The sequence below is a fragment of the Pleurodeles waltl genome, chromosome 6 (assembly GCF_031143425.1).
Source record: "Pleurodeles waltl isolate 20211129_DDA chromosome 6, aPleWal1.hap1.20221129, whole genome shotgun sequence".
Classification (NCBI taxonomy): domain Eukaryota; kingdom Metazoa; phylum Chordata; class Amphibia; order Caudata; family Salamandridae; genus Pleurodeles; species Pleurodeles waltl.
In genome coordinates, this window is record NC_090445.1 from 1392270740 (window position 1) to 1392290757 (window position 20018).

At 42.7% G+C, this 20018-nt stretch overlaps 1 protein-coding gene across 1 annotated transcript in view; it reads left to right on the forward strand.

Annotated features, from left to right (window-relative positions):
- Nucleotides 1–20018, forward strand: part of RCN2 (reticulocalbin 2) — a 150512-nt gene that overhangs the window by 67567 nt on the left and 62927 nt on the right. The window contains exon 6 of the mRNA XM_069240734.1: nucleotides 11259–11355. Within this exon, the coding sequence (XP_069096835.1) occupies nucleotides 11259–11355 (97 nt within the window). The remainder of the gene's footprint in view (nucleotides 1–11258; nucleotides 11356–20018) is intronic.

Consider the following 20018-nt stretch of genomic DNA (forward strand, 5'->3'; position numbering starts at 1 on the left):
ACCTTGTAGGTGGAGGCCAAGTTCAGCCACTCCAGCCTAAGATCCAGACTATTCTGGACTGGGCAGCTCCAAAAACCCAGACTCAAGTCAGGGCATTCCTAGGCTTGACTGGGTACTACAGGAGGTTTGTGAAGGGATATGGATCCATAGTGACACCCCTCACAGAACTTACCTCTAAGAAAATGCCCAAGAAGGTAAACTGGACTGTAGAATGGCAACAGGCATTTGACACCCTGAAACAAGCAATGTGCACAGCACCAGTTCTCAAAGTTCCAGATTACTCCAAGCAGTTCATTGTGCAGACTGATGCCTCTGAACATGGGATAGGGGCAGTTTTGTCCCAAACAAATGATGATGGCCTTGACCAGCCTGTTTCTTTCATTAGCAGGAGGTTACTCCCCAGGGAGCAGCGTTGGGGTGCCATTGAGAGGGAGGCCTTTGCTGTGGTTTGGTCCCTGAAGAAGCTGAGACCATACCTCTTTGGTACTCACTTTGTAGTTCAGACTGACCACAGACCTCTCAGATGGCTAATGCAAATGAAAGGAGAAAATCCAAAACTGTTGAGGTGGTCCATCTCCCTACAGGGAATGGACTTTATAGTGGAACACAGACCTGGGACTGCCCATGCCAATACAGATGGCCTTTCCAGGTTCTTCCACTTAGAAAATGAAGACTATCTTGGGAAAGGTTAGTCTCATCCTCTTTCGTTTGGGTTTGTGTAAGGAAATGCCTCCTTGGCATGGTTACCCCCTGACGTTTTGCCTTTGCTGATGCCAAGTTATGATTTGAAAGTGTGCTGAGGCCTGCTAACCAGGCCCCAGCACCAGTGTTCTTTCCCTAACCTGTACCTTTGTTTCCACAATTGGCACACCCTGGCACCCAGGTTAGTCCCTTGTAACTGGTACCCCTGGTACTAAGGGCCCTGATGCCAGGGAAGGTCTCTAAGGGCTGCAGCATGTCTTATGCCACCCTGGGGACCCCTCACTCAGCACAGACACACTGCTTGCCAGCTTGTGTGTGCTAGTGGTAATAAAAAGACGAAGTCGACATGGCATTCCCCTCAGGGTGCCATGCCAACCTCACACTGCCTATAGGTACAGATAAGTCACCCATCTAGCAGGCCTTACAGCCCTAAGGCAGGGTGCACTATACCATAGGTGAGGGCATAAGTGCATGAGCACTATGCCCCTACAGTGTCTAAGCAAAACCTTAGACATTGTAAGTGCAGGGTAGCCATAAGAGTATATGGTCTGGGAGTCTGTCATGCACGAACTCCACAGCACCATAATAGCTACACTGAAAACTGGGAAGTTCGGTATCAAACTTCTCAGCACAATAAATGCACACTGATGCCAGTTTACATTTTATTGTAACATACACCCCAGAGGGCACCTTAGAGATGCCCCCTGAAACCTTAACCGACTACCAGTGTGGGCTGACTAGTTTTAGCAGCCTGCCACACACCAGACATGTTGCTGGCCACATGGGGAGAGTGCCTTTGTCACTCTGTGGCTAGTAACAAAGCCTGTACTGGGTGGAGGTGCTTCTCACCTCCCCCTGCAGGAACTGTAACACCTGGCGGTGAGCCTCAAAGGCTCATCCCCCTTTGTTGCAGCACCCCAGGGCACTCCAGCTAGTGGAGTTGCCCGCCCCCTCCGGCCACGGCCCCACTTATGGCGGCAAGGCCGGAGGAGATAATGAGAAAAACATGGAGTCACTGGCCAGTCAGGACAGCCCCTAAGGTGTCCTGAGCTGAGGTGACTCTGACTTTTAGAAATCCTCCATCTTGCAGATGGAGGATTCCCCCAATAGGATTAGGGATGTGCCCCCCTCCCCTCAGGGAGGAGGCACAAAGAGGGTGTAGCCACCCTCAGGGCTAGTAGCCATTGACTACTAACCCCCCAGACCTAAACACACCCCTAAATCGAGTATTTAGGGGCTCCCAGAACACAGCAAGAGAGATTCCTGCAACCTAAGAAGAAGGACTGCTGAGCTGAAAACCTGCAGAGAAGACGGAGACACCAACTGCTTTGGCCCCAGCTCTACCGGCCTGTCTCCCCACTTCTAAAGACACTGCTGCAGCGACGCGTTCCACAGGGTCCAGCGACCTCTGAAGCCTCAGAGGACTACCCTGCATCTAGAAGGACCAAGAACTCCCGAAGACAGCGGCTCTGTTCCACAAAGACTGCAACTTTGCTACAAAGAAGCAACTTTGAAACAACACACGTTTCCCGCCGGAAGCGTGAGACTTTGCACTCTGCATCCGACGCCCCTGGCTCGACTTGTGGAGAACAAACACCACAGGGAGGACTCCCCGGTGACTACGAGACCGTGAGTAGCCAGAGTTTACCCCCCTGAACCCCCACAGCGACGCCTGCAGAGGGAATCCCGAGGCTCCCCTTGACCGCGACTGCCTGCTTCAAAGACCCGACGCCTGGTAAAGACACTGCACCCGCAGCCCCCAGGACCTGAAGGATTCGACCTCCAGTGCAGGAGCGACCCCCCAGGTGGCCCTCTCCCTTGCCCAGGTGGTGGCTACCCCGAGGAGCCCCACCTTGCCTGCCTGCATCGCTGAAGAGACCCCTTGGTCTCCCATTGGATTACATTGCGAACCCAACGCCTGTTTGCACACTGCACCCGGCCGCCCCCGTGCCGCTGAGGGTGTACTTTTTGCGCTCACTTGTGTCCCCCCCCCCCCAGTGCCCTACAAAACCCCCCTGGTCTGCCCTCCGAAGACGCGGGTACTTACCTGCTTGCAGACTGGAACCGGGGCACCCCCATCTCCATTGAAGCCTATGCGTTTTGGGCACCACTTTGACCTCTGCACCTGACCGGCCCTGAGCTGCTGGTGTGGTAACTTTGGGGTTGCCCTGAACCCCCAACGGTGGGCTACCTTGGACCCAACTTTGAACCCCTTAGGTGGTTTACTTACCTGCAAAACTAACAAACACTTACCTCCCCCAGGAACTGTTGAAAATTGCACTGTCTAGTTTTAAAATAGCTATATGTCATTTGTGTGAAAACTGTATATGCTATTTTGCTAATTCAAAGTTCCTAAGTTAAATACCTTTCATTTAAAGTATTGTTTGTAAATCTTGAACCTGTGGTTCTTAAAATAAACTAAGAAAATATATGTTCGGTGGCATGTGTAGCTGCAGATACACATGCTGTGCATAGTCCGCCGTCTGGTGTTGGGTCGGAGTGTTACAAGTTGTTTTTCTTCGAAGAAGTCTTTTCGAGTCACGAGACCGAGGGACTCCTCCTACTTTGGTTCCATTGCGCATGGGCGTCGACTCCATGTTAGATTGTTTTTTTTCCGCCATCGGGTTCGGACGTGTTCCTTTTCGCTCCGTGTTTCGGGTCGGAAAGTTAGTCAGAATCAACGGAAAATTCGTCGGTATTGTTTAGTTCGGTATCGGGTTAGATTAGAATCGACACCGAATCTTGAAGAGCTCCGGTAGCCCTTCGGGGTAATTTCGATCCGCAGTCGGGGCCTGGTCGGCCCGACCGCGTGCAAGATCGAGACTGATGGAACGGACCCCGTTCCGATTCTGTCCTAAATGCCACAGTAAATATCCCTATACAGACCAGCATTTGGTCTGTAACTTGTGCCTGTCACCCGAGCACAAAGAAGAAACGTGTGAGGCCTGTCGAGAGAGTGAGTAAGACGTCGAAACAAGCATCACACAGAAAAACAGACAAAGCCCAGGGGATGCCACTGCCGACAGGCCATGGCTCAACCCATAAAGTAGGTGACCGTCCATCGGCACCGAAAAAGGGCGAACTGGTGCCGAGATCGTCCGACTCAGGTCGAGACACAGGCACGCAGCAATCTCGGGACCGAGAAACTGCCGCAGAAAAGGGTCGACACCGAGGCAGCGGCACTGAAGCTGCTCGGCACAGAGATAGCTGCACCGAAGATGGTCGACGCCAAGAAGGTACGACACCGAAAAAAAGGAAAGTCTCTTCGGAGCCGAAAACAACAAAAGACACGGTTTTCGGTGCCAAAACGCCCAGCAACCGAACCGAAAGCCAGTTCCTACTCAGAGGAACACTCACTGTCCTCCCAACTTCAAAAACACAGATTTGAGGAGGAATTACAAACAACAGCTGTAGATCACACGCAAAAGCGGATCTTTATACAAAGTGGTACAGGGAAGATCAGCACCCTTCCCCCAATCAGAAGAAAAAGGAAACTAGATTTCCAACAACAAGAAAAAACACCACAAGCAAAAGTGGTGAAGAAGGTAACTCCACCACCCTCTCCACCACCGGCAACTCATATATCACCGGCACAAACTCCGTCACAATCACCAGCTCATACCACCATGAGCCAAGATGACCAGGACGCATGGGATCTTTATGACGCCCCAGTATCGGACAATAGCCCTGAGTCGTACCCCACTAAGCCCTCACCACCTGAGGACAGTACAGCGTATGCTCAGGTGGTAGCTAGGGCAGCAGAGTTTCATAACGTATCGCTACATTCAGAGCCTATCGAGGATGACTTCCTTTTTAACACCCTGTCCTCCACCCATAGCAATTATCAAAGCCTTCCTATGCTCCCTGGAATGCTAAGGCACGCTAAACAAATCTTTAAGGAGCCAGTTAAAAGCAGAGCGATAACCCCAAGGGTGGAGAAGAAATACAAGGCACCACCCACAGACCCTGCTTTTATTAGATCACAACTGACCCCAGATTCAGTTGTCGTAGGAGCAGCTCGTAAAAGAGCCAACTCGCACACATCAGGCGACGCACCACCTCCTGACAAGGAGAGCCGAAAGTTTGATGCAGCCGGGAAAAGGGTTGCAGTACAAGCTGCAAATCAGTGGCGCATCGCCAACTCGCAGGCACTCCTAGCGCGATATGACAGAGCCCATTGGGACGAGATGCAGCATCTCATCGAGCACCTCCCCAAAGAATTCCAACAACGGGCAAAACAAGTGGTTGAAGAGGGACAAAACATATCCAACAACCAAATCCGTTCTTCTATGGATGCAGCAGATACAGCTGCAAGAACTATAACTACTGCTGTAACGATAAGGAGGCACGCATGGCTGCGCACATCCGGTTTCAAACCTGAGATACAACAGGCAGTGCTCAATATGCCGTTCAATGAACAACAATTGTATGGACCAGAAGTGGACACTGCAATTGAAAAATTAAAGAAAGACACTGACACAGCTAAAGCCATGGGCGCACTCTATTCCCCGCAGGGCAGAGGCACATTTCGCAAAACTACTTTCAGAGGAGGGTTTCGAGGTCAAGCCACACAAGCCAGCACCTCACAAACAACACCGTCTACCTACCAGGGACAGTATCAAAGGGGAGGCTTTCGGGGCCAATACAGAGGGGGCCAATTCCCAAAAAAACGGGGAAAATTTCAAGGACCCAAAACCCCTCAAAACAAGCAGTGACTCACAAGTCACTCAACCCCTTCACACAACACCAGTGGGGGGAAGACTAAGCCAGTTCTACAATTCTTGGGAGGAGATAACAACAGACACTTGGGTCTTAGCAATTATCCAACATGGTTATTGCATAGAATTTCTCCAACTCCCTCCAAACGTCCCACCGAAAACACACAAGATGTCCAAACAGCATATAGACCTTCTAGGACTAGAAGTTCAAGCATTACTGCAAAAAGACGCAATAGAATTAGTACCAACAACACAAAAGAACACAGGAGTTTACTCACTGTACTTTCTAATGCCGAAAAAGGACAAAAGTCTGAGACCAATATTGGATCTCAGAACACTAAACACCTACATCAAATCAGACCACTTTCACATAGTCACAGCAAGACTACATGACAACGTTATATCTAAAAGACGCGTATTTCCATATACCGATACATCCCACGCACAGGAAATACCTAAGGTTCGTATTCGAAGGAATACATTACCAATTCAAAGTGTTGCCATTCGGAATAACGACAGCACCAAGAGTCTTTACAAAATGTCTAGCAGTAGTAGCTGCACATATCAGGAGGCAGCAAATACACGTGTTCCCGTACCTAGACGATTGGTTAATCAAAACCAACTCGCTAACAAAGTGTTTACACCACACAGATTATGTTATACAAACCCTTTACAAACTGGGTTTCTCCATCAACTATGCAAAGTCACACCTTTTGCCGTGTCAAACACAGCAATACTTAGGAGCGACAATCTACACAACAAAAGGGATAGCCACTCCAAGTCCACAAAGGGTTAAAAATTTTCACAAGGTGATACAAGCTATGTATCCAACACAAAAGATACACGCAAATATGGTCTTAAAACTTCTAGGCATGATGTCCTCATGCATAGCCATTGTCCCAAACGCAAGATTGCACATGCAGCCCTTACAACAGTGCCTAGCATCACAATGGTCACATGCACAGGGTCACCTTCTAGATCTGGTGTTGATAGACCGCCAAACATACATCTCGCTTCTATGGTGGAACAGTACAAATTTAAACAAAGGGCGGCCTTTCCAAGACCCAGTGCCACAATATGTGATAACAGATGCTTCCATTACAGGGTGGGGAGCACACCTCAATCAACACAGCATCCAAGGACAATGGGACGTACATCAAAGAAACTTTCATATAAATCACCTAGAATTGTTAGCAGTATTTCTAGCGTTGAAAGCATTCCAACCAATGATAACCCACAAATACATTCTTGTCAAAACAGACAACATGACGACAATGTATTATTTAAACAAACAGGGGGGAACACAGTTGTGTCTCCTCACACAAAAAATATGGCATTGGGCAATTCACAACCATATTCGCCTAATAGCACAGTTTATTCCAGGGATCCAGAACCAGCTAGCAGACAATCTCTCCCGGGATCACCAACAGGTCCACGAATGGGAAATTCACCCCCAAATCCTGAACAATTACTTCCAAATGTGGGGAACACCTCAAATAGATCTATTTGCAACAAAAGAAAACGCAAAATGCCAAAACTTCGCATCCAGGTACCCACACCAGCAATCTCAAGGCAATGCTCTATGGATGAATTGGTCAGGGATATTTGCATACGCTTTTCCCCCTCTCCCTCTCCTTCCATATCTAGTAAACAGATTGAGTCAAAACAAACTCAAACTCATTCTAATAGCACCAACGTGGGCAAGACAACCTTGGTATACAACACTACTAGACCTGTCAGTAGTACCTCATGTCAAACTACCCAACAGGCCAGATCTGTTAACACAACACAAGCAACAAATCAGGCATCCAAACCCAGCATCGCTGAATCTAGCAATTTGGCTCCTGAAATCCTAGAATTTGGACACTTAAACCTCACACAGGAATGTATGGAGGTCATAAAACAAGCTAGAAGGCCATCTACTAGACACTGCTATGCAAGTAAATGGAAAAGAGTTGTTTGCTACTGCCATAATAATCAAGTTCAACCATTGCATGCATCTCCAAAAGATGTTGTAGGGTATTTACTACATTTGCAAAAGTCAAATCTAGCTTTCTCTTCCATAAAGATACATCTCGCAGCAATATCTGCATACCTGCAAATTACTCATTCAACTTCCCTATTTAGAATACCTGTCATTAAAGCATTTATGGAAGGCCTAAAAAGAATTATACCACCAAGGACACCACCTGTTCCTTCATGGAACCTCAATATTGTCTTAACAAGACTCATGGGTCCACCTTTCGAACCCATGCATTCTTGCGAAATGCAATATCTAACGTGGAAAGTTGCATTTCTCATTGCCATTACATCTCTAAGAAGAGTAAGTGAAATTCAGGCATTTACTATACAAGAACCATTTATTCAAATACACAAAAATAAGGTAGTTCTAAGAACCAACCCAAAATTCTTACCAAAGGTCATCTCACCGTTCCACTTAAATCAAACAGTAGAATTGCCAGTGTTCTTTTCACAGCCAGACTCAATAGCTGAAAGAGCACTACATACATTAGACATCAAAAGAGCACTAATGTACTACATTGACAGAACAAAACTAATTAGAAAAACAAAACAACTATTTATTGCATTTCAAAAACCTCATACAGGAAATCCAATATCAAAACAAGGTATAGCTAGATGGATAGTTAGGTGCATCCAAACCTGCTATCTTAAAGCAAAGAGACAGCTGCCTATTACACCAAAGGCACACTCAGCCAGAAAGAAAGGTGCTACCATGGCCTTTCTAGGAAATATTCCAATGAACGAAATATGTAAGGCAGCAACATGGTCTACGCCTCACACATTTACTAAGCACTACTGTGTAGGCGTGCTATCTGCACAACAAGCCACAGTAGGCCAAGCTGTACTAAGAACTTTATTTCAAACTACTTCCACTCCTACAGGCTGAACCACCGCTTTTGGGGAGATAACTGCTTACTAGTCTATGCACAGCATGTGTATCTGCAGCTACACATGCCACCGAACGGAAAATGTCACTTACCCAGTGTACATCTGTTCGTGGCATTAGTCGCTGCAGATTCACATGCGCCCACCCGCCTCCCCGGGAGCCTGTAGCCGTTTGGAAGTAATCTTCAACATTTGTACATTTGTAAATATATTACTTTAACCTTAATTTTGTACATACTTATTCATTCCATTGCATGGGCACTATTACTAACATACACAACTCCTACCTCACCCTCTGCGGGGAAAACAATCTAACATGGAGTCGACGCCCATGCGCAATGGAACCAAAGTAGGAGGAGTCCCTCGGTCTCGTGACTCGAAAAGACTTCTTCGAAGAAAAACAACTTGTAACACTCCGACCCAACACCAGACGGCGGACTATGCACAGCATGTGAATCTGCAGCGACTAATGCCACGAACAGATGTACACTGGGTAAGTGACATTTTCCTTTTCTATTCAAAAACCTATTGGCCTGGAATTGTCTCTGAGTGTGTGTTCCTCATTTATTGCCTGTGTGTGTACATCAAATGCTTAACACTACCCTCTGATAAGCCTACTGCTCGACCACACTACCACAAAATAGAGCATTAGAATTATCTCTTTTTGCCACTATTTTACCTCTAAGGGGAACCCCTGGACTCTGTGCATGGTATTTCTTACTTTGAAATAGTACATACAGAGCCAACTTCCTACAATGTCTAATGCAGGGATGTCAGAAACCAAAGGATGTTCATCCACCTGGGATCCAAAAGATTAATCTAGCACTCTTTGCACTGCTGAAATTTGTGGATCGGTTTGTGGGTCAAGAAAAAATTGGGAGACCATCCAGAACTATTCATGATAGTCCCTGTGAGGAAACATTTCAGGAAACTAATAGAGAGTGCCTATTTCCCTCCCCCCGGGCATCTTTGTCACTTTGCCTCAGATTCAGGCTGGTAAGCTTGAGCTCTGTCATACATACCTGGCTGCTGCCCTCACTTACAGGATTCATTGGGCCATAATGGGACACACCTTTTTTGACAATGTTGGATCAGAATGGGAGCATGAAAACCGAACATTAGGCGTTCAGCCAAGCTTCCCAGGTACACTCTTCAGTCACTTTGTGTAATTGTGTCAATTCTTCAAATCTGTTCTCAGATATATACCTTTATCAGGAAATTGATCTCTCAATATTTCAAACAAGACCACTTACTTGTTCGGCTCATTATTTAGGCAATCATCATAAGGCAATGGCTCTCGTATATACCATTGTTGAACATTTTGTCACTTGGTAGCCTAACATTGTAAGAAAAACAGCCTGAGCTAATCTTATCAGAAAGACTTTGTTTTCTTGTAATCAAAGTTGAGTATCTATTCCTGTCAGATATCTTTATCTTTCTAAGTACAGCAGAGTAATGTTGCTTTCTTTAAGCAAGTGTTTATATACAATATCTGTAGCAAAGCCATATTGATTACCTGCCAAGAAAATTGCTCAGATTACCTCTTTAACACTTCCTCTAGTCATTACACTTCTTTTGGCCACCGTTTATTGCATAGATTTAATTTGTGAATACTAGCTACACATTTGCTGCTGCCTCTTCACATTGTCTTTCTCTCCAATATGCTACAACAAATTGTGAAGGTGAACAGCAGGATAAAAACTAAAACAAAGTGAGGTCCATGTTTGTTGAGTTAATTTTATGTCTTACTTATCCTGTCTATGTTTCACCCAATCATTTATGCTGATTTATGCTGCTGTCTGTCAAGATGGAGTTAAAACTAGTGAAACAATTGAAAGCAGTAGTGATGTAGCGAGGCAAGGAAGGAGGAGCTATTGCATCAGCAACCACAAGCCCTTTCGCACTCTTGGAATTTTATTGAAGCATCCTTTTAAAAGGGTACTTTCTACCGGATTTCCTACTGAGCTGTAGTTTCCAAACACTTTGTGAAGTTCACAGAGCATTGACTCACAAGGTTAATGAAACCCTCATCTGTGAACAATTCCTCAAAACAAAGGTTGGAAGGTACTTAAACTCTGTTGCTCCTGTGAGGCCTAATAGCCCAGTGTCGGCTAGATATATATATATATCTGTAACAGGACCTCGGTCATTTCTATATCATGTTTAAGTGACCACTGTTTCTGTCTCTAACATAGCTTCTTATTGACAGCAGTTGTGGTCATGAGTGGAAAGACATTCTGGTGGGTAAGTGAAAGATATCATTGATATACATGAAACAGTCAATTCAAATTCTTTACTTGTCAAATAGGCTGACTGTGAAAGCAGATCTGTTGTGCATACAAAGAAATATGATTTTGACATTCACCTTTAAATTTGATGTTCTTGTCTATTTTCTATATCTTTTCTTGGTTTGCTTACAGTGCAAACTAAACCCTACAAGAAGAATGACAGATTACTTAATAAGAAGATAGTGGTTGATACAGTATTGTTAACCCATGTTATACCGACTATAGTATATCGTGCCAGTTGATTTGCTTGGCTAAAATACAGCGATTACATCAGAGGCTCAGCTAAAATGTAAATTAATCAGATTTACAGAGAAGCAATTGGTCACTGACCTATATATTTATGGAATAAAATATACTTTTAAACCATGTTTTAATGATAGGAAAAAAATAAGCAAGTTTGGTCTGTGGGGTGGGGCATTCCCGACTTTGTAGTATTTCCAAAGAGTTTGTTTGAGAGTGTTTAGTTTTTCTCTACTCCATCCTTTCACCTCACTCTGAGAGGTTGCCTGATTAGTAAACCAGATGATACATCATGTTTTTATTAATTTGTTTTTTTTATTTTAAACATTTTCAGTGGGGTCTCCAAGAGAAAAGTGATATTAGGAATATTTATAACATTCTATATTTATGAATCTTCTTACAGGATTTTGTCATTGATGGAGCATTAGAAGAACATGATAAAGACGGTGATGGATTTGTAAGTTTAGAAGAATTCCTTGGTGATTACAGGAGAGACCCAGGTAAAGAGTCAAATTCAAATAACTTTTGCTGTGGTGCTATATGAAATGAATCCTACTTGTGTAAACCAGAACATTTTTGGTTTGAATCACAACAAAAACATACCATCACAATCGATTATTTTTTTTCAGCGCTGGGGTGGAAGTCCTAAAAATCCCTAGCCGCTTAAGGACATCAAGTAAAATCCAATCCTTATGCCTCACCCTGAGCGTGCAGTTATTCCCTGAGGGACAATCAATGAGGTGAACTACAAATGCACCTTAATGTTTTGTCTTCACATGAAAAGTATTTTCCATGTAGAGAAAAAGCTTTTTCTTAACAGATGATTATTTTTACCTTTTACTCAGAATTTATTTTTAACCCCTGTAATTTTCACTACTGACGTGCTAGACAAATTACATGTGAAAAACCATTTGCTCTTCCCCAGGAACACCCTTGAGCTCTCACCCCAAACTTAACCTCAAGACCGTGAAACATTTGCTAAATCGCTCTATTTATCACCTTCGTAGGTGTGACTTAGGTTCAGAATATTCTTAAAACTTCTGAATTTTAGGATATGGGAACTGTTGAAACTGACTCAGTGCTTTAACAAATTAAACCTTTTGTATTCACTGAAGAGGAAGGTTTAGTGATTCCATGACTAAGGGTCTCATTTAGGGTTTGGAGGGAGCTGGCAATCCTCCAGTAGCTGAAGGAAACCCTAAATTTGAAATAGCATCCTTCTGCTAAATTTCTTCTACAATAACATCCCTATGGTGGAGGAATATTTAGAATTTCGTCCAGAAATTGGAGGAGTTCAAGTTCACTCCAAACTCTAAATGAGGACTGTAGTCACAAATGTTCAAAACTGTCAGTATGATTCATGTACTTTTTCTGCTTGTGCTTTGATTTGCTGTGGGAAACCAGTCAAAATAGAGCAGCAGTTTAATATGGCTTCTGCAGAAGGTCTTGTGCCACCTGTGGATCACAGGTTTTAATCAGAATAGATCCTTTCATCTTTTGGTGGTTGATAAAATAAACCACTGTATGGGGATCACCCTCACATATTTTATCAGCACTTTCAGACTTTCTAGTACAAGCTTAACCATTCTCTGAAATATGTTTTTAAGCCATCACAACTTTCAACCCTATCTCAATATTCACAGATTAGAACTCTCCTGTAGAGAAGGATCTTTAACTTTGCTCCTCATTAGAGGAAGGAGCGGGCGCACTATAGTCCTTAGTAAAATACTGTTTCAAACTAGAATAGAAAATGTGCAGTCAAGCACTTGTTTATGGAAAGAACAAGTTGCTACCAGAAACTGTATTTTCAACCACTAGGGGATCCAACATTGACCCAAAGGCCAGAAATCTTTTCTGTGTTTGATTTGAATATGAATAAGAAAGTACAAATGCCAAAGTCTAAAGAGGGCAAGAATTGCTCTTTGCATACTAGCAGATATATGTCGAGCTGGATCTAGAATTCCTATCCTTAGGGGTTCCCAGTGAACAAAAGACTATCACACGCTGTGTCAAAATCAGTATACCAGGGCTTTCCTGTGCTCTGTAATAAGGCTCACTCGATCATGTTTGTTCTATGCACTGCACCCTCAACATCACCCCGTGCAGTAAAAGTTTTTGAAGATAGATTATGAATGTATATATGTAAATGGAGTCTGATGACTACTTTCCAATGTACTATGTCTTTTGCACAATAATATTAAAACAAGCCCACACATAAAGGCATATCCGGTGGAATGGTTCCTTGAGAACCACTATTCATTTATTTAAGTATAGCAATGTTCCCGTTACACCTAACGGTTAGTCAGCTGCAGTTATTGTTATCAGTCTAGAGCTGCACAAAACAAGATCATGTTCTAACCACTGAACAGTGCAGGAGAAGGTACCCATGGATTCCAGTCCCAAAAATGAAGTTGTTGGCTGAAAGGTGCATTTTTTATGATACTTCTTTATCTTGCAGGCCGGGTCAACAAGCTAAATCTGAGCACAACTCCGAGGCTTGGGCACAACTTGTGAGAGCTCATATCGAAATAACATAGTTCATTATTTAAATCTTTCTTAATATTAAGGGATTTGATTTCAAGCCACTTATTGGCAAAAATCTCAGTTTTGACATTCAAGATTCAGTTACGAATTAATCGACAGGTTCAGGCCAAGCAGTATTCGAAATGAACCTTGGATACAGCTTGTGTGAGCACATGTTGTAAAGACATAATGCACCATTAAAATCTTTCTTGATTTTGAGGGCTTTGATTTTGCGAACAATCTCAACATTCAAAACTGAGTTATGAAGAAACTTGGTTTCAAAAGAGGTGTCAGTACATCAAGCAGACACAGATCATATCAAGGAACCTCCAGAACAAGTTTTTGTATTTTCTGCAGGCAGTGGGATAATGGGTACTAGTGCCATTGGAGAATCAAGCTTATCCTCTATGGCCTAGTTCTAGAAGAAGGCTCTGCTCTAGAACTAGTGACGGAAAACAATGTTGGAATGGTAATCTAAGGGAAAAGAGTTCCCAACCATCAAGGCCACATAGGGATCACATACCTTACAAAAATGACATTGTGCAATCAGTAGAATCCCATATTCTACTGTAGTCGCATGATCCGTTCCAGCTAACATTTTTGATTTTAGGGAGGGGGGAGTTTTGTATGAGAATGCTTTAATTGGTTGGAACCACTGGAACCTACTTTGAGGAGATGGAAATTGAAAAGCATATTTTTTTACCTTGTGTTGGTCATTGCAGAAAGGTGGGAGGACATGCAAAATCATCAGTCTTTATCTTGCTGCAGTATTCTAGAGCTCAGGACTGGCCTTACATCACAGCTAATGTATTATTTTCAGCAAACGGAGGAGGAACAAGTTCCAGACCCTCTTGAAGAAAGCACAAATAATCTGATATTAGATTCTGACACTGGAACCTACTTTGAGGAGATGGAGATTGAAAAGCATATGTTTTCACCTTGTGTTGGTCATTACAGAAGGGAGAGAGGACATGCAAAATCAGTCTTTATCTTGCTGCAGTATTCTAAAGCTCAGGACTGGCCTTACATCACAGCAAATGTATTATTTTCAGCAAACTGAGGAGGAACAAGTTTCAGACCCTCTTGAAGAAAGCACAAATAATCTGATATTAGATTCTGATCTAGTCCTGCAGATCACAGCAGCCCATGTTCTGGAATATGTGAAACAGGTACCTTAAATATATATCTTGATAAAAAACATAAAGAACCCATCATTGATTAAGTTCTCGCACACATCTTTGATCAGTGCTAGACCACACACATTGTCTTCTCCATCATACCATAGAACACATTATACTAGGACTTTGAATTCAGGTATCATAAACCGTTTCCACAGGAGATGTCTTTTTGATCAATGAAACTGGCTTTTTACTCTATGCCTTCCACAAGTTTCTTTATTGCACAGAGGTATTCTCAATCTGTGATCATGGAAAACAAATGGTAATTCTCATCAATCTGGCATTGCATTTGAATGGTGGGCGAATGGGATCTTGTTTCCCGGCAGAGATGATTTATGATATTACTGCGCAGACCAGGTTGCCTTTCTGCAATCAAGGGTAGGATCCCAAACTAACGTTGGCCATCACTGAGCACAATTGCTTGGCTTTCGAGCATCTTCGCATAGAAATTTAATTTTGTATAATAACTGTGTAAACACTCTGAAAGTAACCAAATATCCGACCAGAAGTTATGCCTTTAAGTGGGATTCAGGTTGCATGTAGTGTATAAGCAAGGGAATTTATTCTTAAGCATGGCAATAAAAAAATGCAATTCCTTCTCTCCTGAACCTGACAAGGTTCACTGAATGCCTAAAATGCTTAGAGTAAATGCCCTTCTGAGACTTCCATTTTCATCATTCAGGATCTTTGAGGGAATGTAGTTTCTTTGTTCCCACCATGCTGGTCAGAACGAATAGTGAGAGACATTCACATGACATGATTGACATTATAAAATATTTTATAAGGGTAAAGTTTCTAAGATTTTTTCCTGATACTTAACTTTCAAAAAGAACTGAGGGTTAGCTTCCTTTGTAGTACTTTGGGAGACAATTGGGGCGACATCCTGAGATAATGTCTAATATATCTCTGAGACTTCAAACCTTCCTTGTGTTTCTTCTCTTTTTTCTTCCTTTATGGGGGAGTGAAATAAGAATAAAACTGCCCTATTGTCTCCTTTAACTCACAATTCATTCTAATTGTTGTTTTCATGCAAAGAAAAGTAATTGCATGTGGGACACATTCTCAAAAATTGCTGTCTTTATTTGGGCAGTCATCTTTATAAAAATGCTTTGCAGATAGATTGTGGTAGTAATGAATGAGGGAATGAATAATACATATGATTGGTGCTAGGGTTTCCTGTGAGTAACCACAGAGGTATATTATGTATACAAATAATAACAAGTTACCATCAGTGTGGTTCTTTTCATTCCATTTGCATCCCCAATGCTGGTGTTACTTTAGTCAGACTGATCAAAACTTAGATCAGTCTGATATCTTGCCTCATGGCCCCTTTCCCACCAAGCTGGTTTCCATCATAATTTTCAAACCCAGCACTGTATATGAAGGTGAAGAGAGTGACAGTTGCTACTGGACTATTTCATGTTGCAATAACCCTATACTCCACATCTTACTAGTGTCTGGAATATTTTTCTCATGCTTGGACACTGGTGACAAGAGAGCAGACAGCGACCACACCCTAACATATCGGTAGAGTATAGCCTGGGTTAGTTATGATTTTATTTCCTGCTGATAGCAATTTAGGATTCGCAAAGTGTTTCATAACATAAATCTGAGGGTGCACATAAGTAGAGTGGTGACAGGAAATAAGAAGGCACTCTATGAATGGTATCCCGTGAGAGCAGGTGAAGGCACATTGGGCAATTATCATTGAGAAAAGCAGCAAGTAATCTATGGCTGCAGTGGAACTCACTCTATCTCATGCGTTCCAATGGACCAAAGAGTGAATGAGGAGCAGCCTGTCATTATATTTTGCAGGATGAACACACATTGATATTGCTTGCCTGCTAAGCAAAGCAGCCGTTGGTGACTCATGTAAGGAAGCTGCACCACATTGGAAGGTGATGCTACTCGCAAGGGGGCCGATGACAGTATTGCATGTTGAGATCAATGTATTTCCAAGATTAAGATGGAAGGCAGAGTTTTAAATTTGGGCTGTACCTTTAGGCATGGGATACTATCAGCAGTGACAGGCACACTTAAGAATAATAAGACTTGCTAGTGCGCCAGGTCCTTAATAGGTAAACTTACAAGGGGACGTGTATAGGCCGATGAACCTTTTGGATCGCATGGGGTATCCTAGCTATGTAGTAATCGATGAACATCAATTATCAATGTAATCAATCAATAACCACTAAGAGAATCATTAAACATGAGACAATATATCAACGTTTCATGAATAACCACAACTCAATTATACATTTTATCAATTTTATTTCCCTATTAGTTGCAATACTAAGTCATAACGTTAATTTAAACTTTATGCAATCAGCTCAGAATTAGTTCATTAATGACCACCAATAACATCATCTAATCAGAACTTGAAAAAAAACATATGCTCGAATGCTTCAGCATAAGCCAACAAAGATGAATATAACAGCATTAATAGCAGAGTTCAGCAATCGGTTCGTCAATCATTTGTCACTGTCAGCGTCACCCAAAGAATACCTTACCTAACCCAAATTAGCATTAGCATGTGGGACTTCATGCGAAAACAATTTAGAAACATGATTTTAGAGAACATCTAGCTAAAAGAATAACTTACTCAATCAGTGCAGTTGGTACCCAGAAAGAAAGGCACAAAAAGTTAACAGTCACATTGTCATAGCTACCTATCCACAGAATGGATCAGCAACAAAGTCAGTCTTCGTCTTCAGGTCATCAGTCGATCAGCAAAGCATCAGGCTCTCAAGAGCAATGAGCCCAATGACAGAATCTCGAATCGCATCTAATATCTGCATCAATTCTCCCCTTGTATCTGATCATCGCAACTGAAGTTTTTGACCCTTGTCACGACTTTTTATGAAGGTTTTCCAGTCCATCCCCCAAATTCCTAATTGGTCAGTCAATCACCAGTTATTACTCTGTCCAGTAATATAATTTTTGCAAATCTATGAATTCTAATAATTCACTGTTCTCTGTTCATTGATTGATTGGTTCACTGTATGATGTCCTCATCATCCAGCTCATCTGGTATCGAAAATGTTTCATCTTCTTCTCCAGTCAGTGCTTCTATTGTTCAAGTCCTGGGAAAGTACAACAAGTCTGTCCTACACCAAAATTGTTACATTCTCTAGTCCCTCATCTCCTGTTCGTCTGTACATTGCAGAAAATTCTAGCTAGGCAGATTTTCTTAACATATGCAGCTCATGGTCAGTTCAACGCACCAGCTTCTCTGTAGTGCGCTAGCGATTCAGCTTCTGCATGAGGTCTGGCAACAAGGCCACAACTTGAGCTAAGTTAACTCTACAATATAATGCAAAACAGAGGCTATACATCTTAATATGACATACTACTACATTATTTTTGCACATTTTCATTATTTCAAACATTTTTAATAATTTTAGTACCAGTTCGTATAAACTGGCTGTCACACTCCGTGGGCACATTTTCAAACATGCACATTAATTTCTTTATGTTTAATTTTTTTATCAACGTGTTGTTAATCAAAACACATAAACATTCATTAATAATTTCTAATTAGCATATCTGCTTCAACAGACTGAATGCCTGCAACATATAAACAGCAGTGACAAACACACTTTAACCCCTTCGCTGCCAGGCCTTTTCCCACTCCTCTGCCGAGCCTTTTTTGGGCTGTTTCAGGTTGTTTGCGCTTAGGCCCTCAAAGTTTTGTTCACACAAGCTACCCACGCCAAATTCACGTCTGTTTTTCCAACATCCTAGGGATCCTAAAGGTACCCAGAGTGTGTGGATTCCCCTGGAGGAGACCAAGCAATTAGCCAAAAGACAGCTAAACTCTCTTTTTTTTTTTTTTTTTTTTTTCAGACAAATTGCTGCAGAACAAAGCATGTGTTTTTTTCCCTGTAAGTGGCATCAACAAAGGGTTTGCAGTGCTAAAATCACCATGTTCCCAGCTTTCAGGAACAGGCAAACTTGAATCAGAAAAACACATTTTTCAACACAATTTTGGCATGCTACTGGGATATACCCAGACATACCGACTTTTATTATTTTTTTGTGCTTTCAGTCTCCTTCCAGTTAGTGACAGAAATGGGTGTGAAACCAGTGGTGGATCCCGGACAGCTAAACATTTCTGAAAAGTAGACAAAATTCTGAATTCAGCAAGGGTCCATTTAGGTAGACCCTGCAAGGTTATCCTGCAGAAAGTAACAGCTGAAATAAAAAAAGAAATTGAAATTTCTGTCAACGTTTTCTTCTGTAACTTGTTCCTGCTATGGCAGATTTTTGAGAGCAATATACCGTTACGTCTGCTGGATTCTTCTGGTTGCGGGGATATATAGGGCTTGTATGTTCATAAAGAAACCGTAGGTACCCAGAGGCCAATAAATAAGATGCACCTTGCAATAGGTTATCATTGTAAACCGGGTATACAGCAATTCATTTGGTAAAATGTAAAGAGTGAAAAATAGGTATCACGGAAACCTTTGTATTTCCAAATTGGGCACAAGATAAGGTGTTGAGAAGCAGTGGTTATTTTGCACATCTCTGAATTTGGGGGTCCCCATACTAGCATGTGAATTACACTGCATTTCTCAAATACACTTCTTTCTTACACACTGCCTTACATTTGGGGAAAAAAAGTAGAGAAAGACAAGGGGCAATAACACTTGTTCTTCTATTCTGTGTGTGTGTGTGTCCCCCTCCAAGTCTCCCGTTTAAAAATGGTACCTCACTTGTGTGGGTAGGCCTAGTGCCCGGGACAGGGAATAGTCCAAAACATGGCATGGATACATAACATTTTTCTTATGAAAACTGACCTGTTTTTTTGCAGAGTGCCTAGCTGTGGATTATGGCCTCTAGCTCGTTCGGCACCTAGGGAGACCTAGCATACCTGGGTATTTCTGAAAACTAGGAACCCAGGATGGGGTAACTTGTGTCACTCTCGCCAGGTTCTGTTACCCAGAATCCTTTGCAAACCTCAACATTTGGCAAACAAACACTTTTTCCTCACATTTCAGTGCTGCAAAGTTCTGGAATCTGAGGGGAGCCACAAACTTCCTTCTATTCAGCATTCCCCCACATCTCCCGATAAAATGGTACCTCACTTGTATGGGTAGGTCTAGTGCCCGCGACAGGAAATACCTCAAAACACTACGTGGACACATCAAAATTATCAATGACAAAAAAACTACCTGTTTTTGCGAGGGTTGGGAGGGCTGCGTTTTTGGTCCTGAGCTCAGTAGCCATCTAGGGAAACCTACCAAACCCAGACATTTCTGAAAACTAGACACCTGCGGGAGTCCAGGGAGGTGTGATGTGCATGGATCTCCCAGTGTTTTCTGACCCAGAATCCTCAGCAAACCTCAAATTTAGCTAAAAAATCACATTTCCCCACATTTCTGTGTGGGATCACCGCACCAACACAAATGTCCTACCACCCAATGCTCCCCTCAGTCTCACTAGTGTATGTAGGCCAAGTG